The sequence below is a fragment of the Acinonyx jubatus genome, chromosome A1 (assembly GCF_027475565.1).
Source record: "Acinonyx jubatus isolate Ajub_Pintada_27869175 chromosome A1, VMU_Ajub_asm_v1.0, whole genome shotgun sequence".
Lineage (NCBI taxonomy): Eukaryota > Metazoa > Chordata > Mammalia > Carnivora > Felidae > Acinonyx > Acinonyx jubatus.
Genome location: NC_069380.1, coordinates 104663130 through 104676177, shown reverse-complemented (window position 1 = coordinate 104676177; position 13048 = coordinate 104663130). Strand labels below are relative to the sequence as shown.

The 13048-nt window shown below is 37.4% G+C and overlaps 1 protein-coding gene across 1 annotated transcript in view; it reads left to right on the top strand.

Annotated features, from left to right (window-relative positions):
• The window catches only part of FBN2 (fibrillin 2), a 254200-nt gene that overhangs the window by 126798 nt on the left and 114354 nt on the right, over window positions 1-13048 (top strand). Inside the window, exons 9-11 of the mRNA XM_027076778.2 lie at window positions 8234-8386; window positions 9880-10113; window positions 11052-11189. Coding sequence (XP_026932579.1) covers window positions 8234-8386; window positions 9880-10113; window positions 11052-11189 — 525 coding nt within the window. The remainder of the gene's footprint in view (window positions 1-8233; window positions 8387-9879; window positions 10114-11051; window positions 11190-13048) is intronic.

Below are 13048 nucleotides of genomic sequence, written 5' to 3'. Positions count from 1 at the left end.
TGGCTAAGATCATGGGTAAAGCATCAATAAACTGCCTTTTTTTCTTTTATGGGTAGGAAAACAGTTTCATATGACAGAAGAATTTAGCTGGGCATTTTAATTTTAAACTAGGATAGTTTTCCCATTTTACTTTATACTAAATATGAAAGTCAAGTGCCTAATTTAATTTTATCTAGTATGTTTTATCAAATATTCTTTTTAATATCCAGGACAGAGCTTTCTTTTCAACGCAGAGTACTAACATACATCAGTTCTAAAAAGAGTAGAAATATGCCTAATAATCTTTTTCTTAGAAGCATTTTTAATAGCCCAATTTAATGACCTTTGTGTCGTTTTAGAATACTCTGGCATTATTGATACCTAATTTCCACATTGTTATATATGCAAAGAGAGTGATTGCCAGGCAGCAATGAGTAATTAATGAATTGATAAGAGCAGTGAGCAAATTCTGTATGCAAGATGACGTGACTGCTGCTGTTATGAACAGAGCCAGCAGGGACCTTGAGCAGAGATACAAAAGCACCAGTCAGCAGCAAAGCCAATGAAATTCAGAAAATGAGAGCGTTCAGAAATCTTATAGCTACAACATCCTAGGACATTTTCTTGAGCCTTACAAAAGTTTCAGTGCACTATATTGCCTTGGAATATTCTTAAGGAAACAAAACCTGAAAACATAATGTGAAAAAAAAATAAGAACATTTGAGGCCATAGGTGATTAATTGCTAAATCGTTTTGTAGGCACTGGATGCTATAAGTCAAAAATTCTTGAGGAAATGGGCACTGGCGTAGACTCTGGCACACAGGTAGGCGCTTCATAAAGGGAACAGAGGTTTGCCAAGCAAAGAAGAAAGGCATGAGCAAGACACAGAAACTTTGTGTGAGGGGCTCTGGAGAGGGTGCAAAGAGTTCATCTGAGAAGGAGAGCTGAGGGGAGGAAATAGTTGGAAACAAAACAAGGCAGATGGTTGAGATAAAGATTCTGTTGCTGAGGTTCTTAACTTCTAAACTTCTGTGCTGAGGAGTATCAGATCGATCCAGAGAGCAGTGAGAGAGACTTAAGAATTTGAGCAGGACAGAGACCAGAGACGAAAATCAGTGGGGGAAAAACATTTTAAAAGAAATGAGGAAGATAGAGAGTGATGACCAGGAGATGCTCTTTCTAGGTGGCCATGGGTGTTGATCACATGTGCACGTGCCTATTTGCAAAATGCTTGAGAGATAACCTGAGACGCCTAAAAATGTTTAACTAAAGGGAGAAGGGGAGACAGAGAAGCAACAGTATACTGAGTAGTGTTTTACCTTTAACTTCAGAATCATGTAGAAGACAACTGGTGGAACAGGGATACTGGTTTTAATTAGGAAGGAATGTCCTAGCAAGAAAAGGGTTATATAGTTAAGGAAGAAACACTTCATTATTTTAAGGAAAAAAATAAACCTAGGAGCCACAGTGCTTCTATTTCTTTCATTGTTCCTTGTTCTAGTTAGCCTTGTGTAATGGAAACATGAAAGCATACACGGAAGTATTTTAGGAATAGCAAGAATCTGCAGAATTAATCAAGGGGAACCCAAGTTGGCCCCAGATCATCAAAGAGGCAGGTGCAGTCCTCCAGTATCAGGGGATGCAGCCTGAGACAATGGCTTCTATTTATTGACCACCTACGATCACTAATATTCTGACCTGAGCTAACCTTATCAGTGTTTTCCGGCTGAATCCTTCATTTTTAAAGAGCAAAACTCATTCAACAGGAGATCTATTTATTTCGAGGTACAATCCCCAGCTTTTACAAAGTTTTCATCACATTGTGTAATTAACCATTAGTTCTCTTAAATTAAGCTTAGAGTAAATGTCAAGCCATGAGAAAACACTGATAAGAGTACCATTATTTTGCTTCAAGTTAGATCCATATTTTAATCAGCGAAGATGAATTGCTTCCTCTTCCACAGTGTGGCTTTAAATGAGACTTCATGTAAACCTTGTTCAGGAATGTGGTGAGGGTGATAGGAGATTATTGGAAAAATAGACTTGTTTTCATTATTTCTGGCATATCACTCCTGCAGTTAAACATATATCAAGCTTTAGAAGGATTTGTCCTTGTTGTGTAATAAATCTGCCTCATCTGCCTTCATCCCTAATAATTCCCTATTTCAAGGGATGGTGTGCCTAGACAACTCTTAGTCCTACTGGGTGTCCCTTTTCTATTGTAGATATTCTTGCATGTGACACGTTTTCAACCCAGTGCTTTCCCAAAACCATGCAATTTTTGTTATGCAAAGGAATGAGCCTCTGGTTTAGTTTGTAACGTATTTTTAGGGAGACATTAACTATGGGACATCAAACTCATCTGTATTTTATCATAATATGAATTTGACTCTAAGGGTTGGAAGTAGATTGCCTGCTTCTCTGATGTTATTAGAAGAAACTAATCGTAGAATTTATGAAAAAATGTATGATTTATTTTCCAATCCTCTCTTTCTGTCCTTCCACCCTCTCACAAATGACATGGTTTCGTCCAATACATATCTTAGGGCTGAGTAGAGATTTCCAAATCATGTAAAGCAGTGGTTATTTATATTAATTGAATTTGAAGACCCCTCTTGGACACACAGAAAATTGCTTTTTAGATCCACTCAGGATGATAATTCATTATCTTTGAGAAACTGCATTATAGAAAAGCAACTGGGTATTTAGTAATCATTTTAAATGAATTTGTGTTTTATTAGTCACAGTGAAGTCTCCATATATGAGAATCACAGTAGTGCCTACATATGGTGAGGCATTTTATACTGATTTTTCAGTGTTCACTGTAAATACCGATTTGTAGACCTCTCACAATATCATTGCAGATTGCGAAAGTCTGGAACTGGTATAGATTCCTGATGAGCACCTACTCATTTTTATACATATTACCTTACTTCCAGTGTGATATTGTATTTGACCCATGAGTTGTTTATAGTGTATGGGGTTTCCATGGTTTGCAAATTTTCCACATGGGCTTGAAAAAGATGTGTTTTCTCCAGTTGTTGAATAAATCTGTCCACTAGATCAAACTTGTGACTTGTACCATTCACATTTTTTCTTTATCTACTGAATTTTGTCTCCTGTATCTGCCCATTACTGAAAGAGGTGTGTAAATATTCCACTGTGATAGTAGAGTTCTCAGTTTCTCCATGTGGTTCTTTAAGTTTTTGTGTATATATTTTGATGTTATGTTACAAAGTGAAAAATATCTAGAATATTATGTTTTCCTGGTGAATTGAACCTTTTTTTCAATATGTATTGGCTTCCTAAAATTGTTTTCTTCTTGATCTATTCCTTAATACTTTATTTTTGTGTATTTTATTTCATTGTGCATCACATTTTGTGAGTGGGGTTTAGAGGGTTTAAATATGTGCCTGGTGTATATTTTTCCTGTCAATCTTTCTTTTTCCTTAGATTGTAAATATATCTCCTCTAAACAGCCTAAATATTAAAAAAATTTTTTTTCACAATCTGAAAACCTTTGCCTTTAAATTGAGATTTAAATCCATTTGTGTTTATTATAGTAACCAATCTGTTTGTACTTCTCTGACCTTCTTTGTGCTTCTTATTTATCTTTCTTTTCTGTTACTTTTTTTCTCTTTCTTGCTCTCTTTTTTATTTATTGGTTTCCCTCCTCCCTCACACCCCATTCTTTTAAACTTATTGTTTAGAAATTATATACTTCCATTTCTGTTGTTTTAGCAGTTATCCTAGCATTTTAAGGTGCATATGTAACATAAAGTCTAAAATTAATCTGTATTTTACTCATACAAAACAATGAAAGAATATTAGGATGGTTACTGCACTTAGATCTCCCCCTCTCAACTTTTAAAAATTCTAGTCAGTTGCCACTCTGTTTGAAACAAATTATTTCTGTGTAATATTACAGAGTTTTTTTATATATACCTGCATATCTAATTATTTTTCCTCATTATTCCTTCATATATTTCAAACCTTCTATTTGGAATCATCTTCCTTTTGCTTGAAGCACCTCTTCTAGAATTTCCTTTAGCAAGAATATTTTGGTAGAAAATTCTTTCTTTTTTTTTTTTTTAATGTTTATTTATCCTCGAGAGACAGAGACAGAGTGTGAGTGGGGGAGGGTCAGAGAGAGAGGGAGACACAGAATCTGAAGCAGGCTCCAGGCTCTGAGCTGTCAGCCCAGAGCCTGATGTGGGGCTCGAATTCACAGACTGTGAGGTCATGGCCTGAGCGGAAGTTAGAAGCTTAACTGACTGAGCCACCCAGGCGCCTCAGAAAATTCTTTCTTTTTATGAGTTCCTGAAAATCACATTAATTTTCTCTCTGGAAAGATGGTTTCTTGGGATACAGAGTTTTAGGTTGACAGCTGTTTTATCATAGTATACAGAAGATGCAATATTCCATTGTATTTTAGCATCCATTGGTGCTATTAAGAAGCCATTGATTGGTTCAAATACTCCTTGGAAAGTAATCAGTCTCTCTTTTTAGCCATTTTTAACCTCCTTATTTTTTCTTTGTGGATCTGCAGTTTCATAGTAATGTGGCAAGCTGTGTATTTCTTTTTATTTTTCCCACTTATTGGACATCATAGATCTGAGACTGTCTTGGAACTTTGTTAGAACGGTTCTAAGATAGTATCTGTTAAATATTGCCTCTTCCCTAGTACTTTCTAGTCTCTTACTAGATGCATTTTACCTTCTGAAACTCACCTCCATATTTTTTAACTGTTTTTTCATACATTCTCCACGGCTTTGTCTCTCTGAAGTACACTGAAGATAAATTATTCAGATACGTCTTGGAGCTCACTAATTCTCTTTTCAGCTATGTGCAGTATACTGTTCAATACATCCACTAGGCATTTTATTTCAGTTATGATAGTTTTCATTTATAGAGGTTTCACTGAAAGTTTTTAAGACTGTTCTATCATGGTTTATGGACCCCTTTTATCTGTTCACAGTTTCAGACTTTAATTGCCTTAAGCATATGAAATATAATTTATTTATAATTAATATTTAATTAGTTATCATTAAAAGTAGTGACAAATTGTCCACCTGTCCTGACCATTCTCATATCTGATATCTGATGTTTATTCAGCTGCTTTTGTTTATGTAGCCTTGTTTCTTTTTTGTGTTATTTACTCATTTATTTAGCTATTTATTTTTTTGTTAGCCACTCCTGTCTCTTGGGACTTTGCCTATGAGAATTCTTTGAGACCTGCTTAATATTAAGTCCTAATTTGCTGTATTTTACCTTTGTCAGTTGCACGGTATCCCTGCCTGAGGACCTCTATGTAGTATATTCTTACTTTGAAGTTTTTCAGACCGCAGCCTAGTATGAATTGAGACACCAAAGTGTCTCTGTAAGGAAGAGCTTGGAGTTAAGATTCTTAGGAGAGGTTTTTTGTTTTTAGTTTAATTTTGTTTTGTTTTGTTTTTTAACCTCCACTCAACACTGAGGTAGAGACAGATAAGTCTCTTAACTTCCCTCCTGTACATTATCACCTTGTCCTAAGGATATGGGTATTTGGAGCCCTTCGTTTATGAGGGAGTTTTCTATTACTTTTTGTGTTGGAAGGGAGAATCTGGGCTTTTTATCTTTTATTTCCTGGACCCTGTGAAACTATCAGGGCTGAAATTGAAAGTCTCCAGAGTTTTGCAGAAGCTGTAAATCTGAAACTTAGCTGTGCACTTACCTCTCAAGATCCTGTTTTCACTTCATTGTGAGACTCTGTTTTTCCCTTTCTTTCATGCCAGCTGGGTAACGTAATGTATTTTTAAAATACTTTTTCATATTTTAGGCAGGATCTTTAAATTGGGAGGGACATTCAGGGTAGCTAATCCACCATTCTTCTGGGAACACAACAAATACTGTTTTGTTTAATTCTGCCACAAACCCTGTTCCGGGAAGAAGAAGACTTAAGTATAGTTGCAAAATCAAGCAGTAAGATTTTGATGGAAGAACTAAGTCTTCTGATTCAAGGCCATGGTTTTGCTTTTTTGTTGTTTTGTTTTGTTTTCTGAGTTTTGTCTTTCATTTTTTCTCAAACTTCATGGTACAAGCTCCTCCTTACAGAATCCTTGAAGACAGAAATACATTCAGCCTACTTTGTAGTACCGAGTGTGTTTCGTAACTGAGATTATTGCTATGAGTTTAGGACTTTCTAATCTGCCTTATCTTATTCTTGAGAAATGTAGCAATCAAGTAAATCTAGGAATATGATATCTGGGGTTCCTGGAGTAAATATTCCAAAAATTAATTTCCTGGATCATTTTTGGGAATAGACACCTACCTGTGAACTTATTCCCAGTGGCAGTCTGTCCAAGCCCAGCTTGGAGAGTTCATGAAATGTCTGCCATGCAGTTTGCATGCATGCTTCAAATTGAGTACTTTGCTTTTGGGCCTAGTGACTTCCTTTTGGGAAATGAAAGGAGGTGTTCTGATTCTTAAAGGCAGTACCTTAAAGCCATTTTAACAGTAGCTTATTTATTTTTTGACAGTAGCTTAGAAGCATCCTGAGGTATATACTACAGACCATTTGAGAAAATAGTATATTTGTTTCAAAGTCTGTATCTCGTACTAAACAATTTAAGCTTTACCTATTAATTGAACATTTTGGCAACTGCTAGATTCATCTGCATCAGTGGAATGCAGCTCCTGATTGCCGTGGTACGCATTTATTCTTGCCATCATAGACAAAACTTCTTTGAAGCTTCTTGATAAAAGTTGAATCATATATAATAAACCAGACCCACAATTTTATCTCCATTGGGTACCATAAAAACAGTTTTAGTTTAAGCTCACTGGGTTTATAGATGATATTAATATTTTATCCCTGTGCAATTTTGCATTTTATGTTCTCTTCTGATGACGTCTTCCAGACTTCATCTTCTATTTTGATCCATTTGCTACTCTGCTGCCAGAGGGACCTTTTATTGTAATCAAACTTGATCATGTCAGTGCTCTACTCCCAACACTGCAGGATAACACAAAACTCCTCACCATCACAGTCCTGCCAGGCCCCGTGGTTACAGCCTGGTCCTCACCTGACTTGACTTGTCACCACCATTTGACATCATTTATTGCCCTAATTCTCAAAACTGTCTTGTCCCGCCTCATGGCTTACAACACGTGTGTACACACCTCATTCATAGGTATGTACCTTGAGCCTGACTGTCCCTCAGGGTTCCAGGCTCCTGTATTCAACATCCCAGAGGTAACATGTTTTAGAGAAGCCTTGTACTATGTCCCCGAATCCTGTTTTTCCCCTTGTCTTCCTGTCTCAGCTGTCTAAGTCAAAAACTTAGGAAATTTCCAAGACTCTCTTAATCTCATACCCTACTCCCAAGCAATTCCCCCTGGGCTGTACCTTCAAAATATATCTGCCATCTGACTGCTTTTATCATTGTCACTGCTACCACCATCATCTGGGTCCCCATTTTCCGTCACCAATTCCCATCACTGGTATTCCTGCACTCACCACTGTCAACAGCCAAAGAGTTCTTTTTAAAAATGTAAACCATTATCTTTCCTCTAACTGAAAGCATCCAGTGACTCTTACAGCACTCCATATAAAATTGAAAAGTCCTTCTCTAATGGTTCACGTGGTATTGTGTTGGGTATTTCTCTGAGCTTAGAGTCTTCCACTCTCCTTTTGTGTTCCCTTCTCTGGCTGCGTTGGCCCCTTGTTTTTACACACACTGAGCACATCCCCTTCTTCTTCTTCCAACTTCTCTTCCCTCAGATAATCACATGGCACCTGGCCTCATATCATGCAGGTCTCTGCTCAGATGTCACTGGCTCAGAGGAGCTGTTTGTGATCAACCTTTCTAGAACAGGAGCTGTATCAGTCAGGTATTGCTGTGTAACAAACAGCCGTAAATGCTCAGTGGCGAACAGCACTCTGCGTCTGCAAGTCAGCTGGAGATTGGATAATCTAGGCTGGAATTGGGCTCTTAACTTTCTTTCAAGCTCTGGCTCTATAATATGGGCTCATATCTGCTTTGTGTCTTTCATTACTGTATGCCTGGGATATGGCATGGAATAGGTCAGTGAGTATTTGCTTAGAAAATGAGTAAGGAAATGAACAAATGTCATAGAAAGCAAAAGAACAAATAGGTATAATAGAGGTTAAGTAAGATTACCTTCACTTAGCCTCTTCTAATATGTAAAGTAATGGATATAAGAACCTGAAATAATTCTTCCACGCCTTCTCTTTTGTTTCCACATGTTCAGATCAGAGAACAGGCACGTGTTTCTCGGGCCTGGTGAATGGTCGCTGTGCACAAGAGCTCCCGGGCAGAATGACAAAAATGCAATGCTGCTGTGAGCCCGGCCGCTGCTGGGGTGTCGGAACCATTCCTGAGGCCTGTCCTGTCAGAGGCTCCGGTGAGCAGCTGCCTGCTTTGCTTGTCTCCTCAGGATGGGCAGTGTTAGGAAAATCAGCAACAGTAATGTACTTTGCTCTTCTGAAAGTCCAGTCATATGTGTATTCCTCTCTCTGTCTTCAGTATGACGAGGGTATTTTGGGGAGGGATAGGGCAGCATTGTTTATTTGGGATCAGTTTTTATTATATCCACTTTATTAATACCAGAAAAATTCCTGAAAGCTGATTATGACTGGTCTTTGTGTGAGTAGTTTTAAAAATTATTCTGAACGTCAGTATTTCAATTCATTTTAGAAATCTACTTATCTTTCATTTCAGAGCTATGACTGTCTTTGAGTAATCTCCATTTATATTTTATTTCATAAGTGCCCCTATTTTCTAGTAACCCAATCCTTGGAGATATTTCCTCATTTCTAATGACCTGAATATTAAGAATACAAGGGTAGAAGGACACCTGTCATTCATTTTGCTGTATTAACTAACCATATAATTGAGGTTGTATGTGGAAATTACTTTAGGTTAAATGGGAAGTAACTCCTCTTGTTAATGTGATATGAATGGTAAATTATAATTAATGTTTATCAGTTACATACAGGCATTCAATATGTCTTATTATGTAGACTTTATGTTAAACTATAGTATTATGAAAACAACTAAACTATGTGAACTATTCTTCTAAAGATAGGTGTCTATATGTACTGTTATGGAGAAAAATACTAAGGCATATTCCTTCAAAATCTCTAAGCTATCCAACATCAAAATTGAGTAGTAAAAAGTGTTAAAAAAAAAAGTACCAATAATGCATAGTATGTAATTTTGGAAACTAATGGTCTCACTAGTAGTATTAACCCTGAGACAATTGCTTCAGTGAAATAATCTTCATTTCTACTGACACAGTGCCCTAATTCTGAGAACAGATAAGAAAATAAGGAGATGACTTATAGGCTTGCTTCTTTTCTCTCAGTTTTAATACTTGGGAAAATAAGGCGAAGATTGAAAAGCTGACTAAACACTGTCTTCTGTTAAAATCCATATTAGAAAAAAAAGTATTTTCTGAAGCCACCTTAATCACGTAAAGAAAGGAGATAGGAACAATGTGTAGGTGCAATGCTGATGAAGTTTTCATTAAAACCAAATATAAATAATGAATCACTTAAAGCTTTCGTTTTCATCCATTTAACAAAATTTCTTGCATTCATAGTTATATCTGGAATTTTACAAGTTGCACTTGGGGAGATAGAATCAAAATGCACATATAGACAATTCTTTGGTTATACAACCCAGCTAAAATATGGCAAATAGGTTTTAATTTATTTTCTGAAACATCTCTACCATTTCCTGCTACTGCTAGCATTGAAAACATTTATCAAGATAATATCTTACTTGTTCAGACCAAATAATAGAGATAATCTAAAATAATCTTACAGTAGAGAGATGGTTTTTATCGTGCAGAAGGTCATCCATCCATGTTTAACTGATGTTTTTTTCTTCTAGAGGAATATCGTAGACTTTGCATGGATGGACTTCCAATAGGAGGGATTCCAGGGAGTGCTGGTTCCAGACCTGGAGGCACTGGGGGGAATGGCTTTGCCCCAAGTGGCAATGGCAATGGCTATGGCCCAGGAGGGACAGGCTTCATCCCCATCCCTGGAGGCAATGGCTTTTCTCCTGGAGTTGGGGGAGCTGGTGTAGGAGCCGGAGGACAGGGGCCCATCATCACTGGACTAAGTGAGTGTTCACTCTTTGTGTAGACACTTCAGTTTTCTGCCTTAAATGATACTTTAGTACCTAACATCTTTTTCAGAAGGGGTGTGTGTGTGTGTGTGCGCGCATGTGCATGTGTGTAAAACTTATTTCAAGATCTAAAATAATGTAGTAGTAAAAAATTCTTAGGAAAATGCTGTTTTTCTCTTCCATAAGCTTTCTAAATTGGAGACAGGAAGAGTGACCCGAGTTCGCTTTGAAAATAAAGACAAGAGCATGGTAACACTCCAGTCCAGATGACGCCATTAAAGAGCATGTTTTTGGTTCCAGTATATTTCATTTGGCCGTTTGGAGCTGCCCTGTTCATACACCCCTTGAATTATTTTCCAGGACCATTTTTCAACTGAGATAAACTGAATAAGTCTTGCTCTTGCTCTGTGCCTATCCAAATATTTTAATGAAATATCTTTCTTTTCCTCACCCTTTTTTGTTGAATAACTTGGGCTTCCAGCCAGAACTGGCATTGGCGTACTTGACATTTAAGTCCATTCTTTTTATAAGAACTGCTCTTGCTAATAATATTTAATGATGTCCTACAGTGTTCTGTTTATTCTTTTTGGCATGTGGCCTATTTACTATATCTGAATATTCAGCACAGTTACAAAAAAAAGGGGGGGGGGGAATGGAAAGCATTCAAATGTACAGTAGAACATTCCTGAAATTTTGAAAAGACATCATTATGGGCAGGGTTTCCAGATGTCTAACTTAACAAATGCAAGTTACTACCATGTGTCTCAGGAATATCTTTTAGATTTTCAACATTCAAGTTTTAATGTAGAATAATGTGAGCCTTTGATATGTGCACCTGAGTGGACTATGAAATAGCCTTTTAAAAATCAGCTTCAATAAAAGCAGTGCATGTTGTAATGATGAAACACCACTTGTGCTTTCTTTCTGTGTAGCTATTCTGAACCAGACAATAGATATCTGTAAGCACCATGCTAATCTGTGTTTAAATGGACGCTGCATACCTACCGTGTCTAGCTACCGATGTGAATGCAACATGGGGTACAAGCAGGATTCAAATGGGGACTGCATAGGTAAGCTCATGATTCTTTAACCCTTCTGTGTTTTTTCATAGCTTTAGGAACAAATTGGACTGGGTATCGTTAAAACAAGAGTCTTTTGAAGCAAAGCTAATTTCCAGCGTGTCTCTGCTGTGTGCATGGTCTTCCATAGGCTCTTTCAAGAATCTGCCACTTTTTCACATGCTAAATATTGAGATTTCTGTCTCTACCCCTCTCTTCCCTTCCTTCATAGCTGAACAGCACTGGATATATGGTAGTGTCGTCACCATGCAGAAGAAGGTGCAGATTGGGAGGTTACAGTTGATGAGTCACTTTTGGACATATGGAGTATTAGGTATCTGGGACATTGAGTTATAAGGGTCTAAAGCTAATGGGAGTATTCAGAGCTAGAGTTACAGATCGAGGCATCAGTGAAATTCAGGTGACTGTGAGAACCATGACGGTGAGTATTGTCACCCAGGCTGAACGAACCCCAGCAGGAGTAGAAAGATAACAGTAGCACTGTGGCTGGAACCCTGTGCAGTAGCAGCATGGTCCCATAAACAAAACCCAGTAATAGCATTGGTGAGATAGCCAGATAATCCAAAAGTATTACGTCACTGAAGCTCCACAGGGGTACCCTTTGAAGAGAAAAGTATCGGCAAGTGAGAAGTATGGCAGAAATATCATGAGGACCGAAAAATCTTTTGGATTTTATGATGAAGAGGGTTTTGATGATCTCTTGAGAATAGTTTTAGTTTAGGAGTAGTTTAGGGAATGGTTGTGTGTATGTTTCATGATTAGTATAACCCTAAATATACCCTATTTGGGTTCACATCTTCTGTTATAGCATGCAGATGACAAGACCAGGAACAGATAGTATCATAATTTTGCCAGGGCAAACTGAAAAGTTTTAAGTGCACTATGATTATGAGGGAAGATGTGGGCCAAATGTGATGTTTTGGAAAAACCAATTATTGTAAACTAATACAGAGCTCTAAGATCAGAATGATTCAGTGAGGCTTACCTCAGGATCCTCATGTACAGTTGCACAAGTTTTGTGCTGCACAAGTCTAGAGGGGCCATTCACATAATCTATATAAATGTCTTACCCTAGGGTTTTATAGGAGCCCTGGCTTAGCTGATACTCCCAGACACTGGTTTAAGTGATAGACCAGGTGAATATTTTTGGATCACTGTGAAATACTGATATATTTATTATTATGTGACTTTCCTCTTAGAAAACATGATTATAAGCATACAATATATAAAATCTTATACATACATACAAAATCAACTGAAACATGATTGACTTGTGTTTAATGTATATTTATTTTTGAGACAGAGAGAGACAGAATATGAGTGGGAAAGGGGCAATGAGAGAGGGAGACACAGAATCCAAAGCAGGTTCCAGGCTCTGAGCTGTCAGCACAGTGCCCGACACGGGGCTTGAACTCACGAACCATGAGATCGTGATCTGAACTGAAGTCAGGTGGCCAACCGACTGAACCACCCAGGAGTCCCATGATTGACTTTTTTTTTTTTTTTTTTTTTTTTGCTACTAATGTTTGTGATTCATATGTCACTGCATGATTCATTAACCAACAAATAAAAATAGGCCAGAAGTTAAATATTTTGTTTCAGTTAGCCACAGACCACCGTTTAGTTCATATTAGCACCCAGGTGTACTTCATTCTACCTAGGAAAACACCTGTACTCTGGGGGATTCTGTGAACCATTGGCATAAAGAATTATCTTTAAGGATCAAAAGTTTTTTTCTGTAGTCATGTGTGCAATCCAGCATCTCCTTAACCAGGGTTTGTGTAGAGAATTAAGTCCTACAGAAAGTGATTTCAGTAACTATTTTCATGAATCCCCCCAAGGGTGATGCC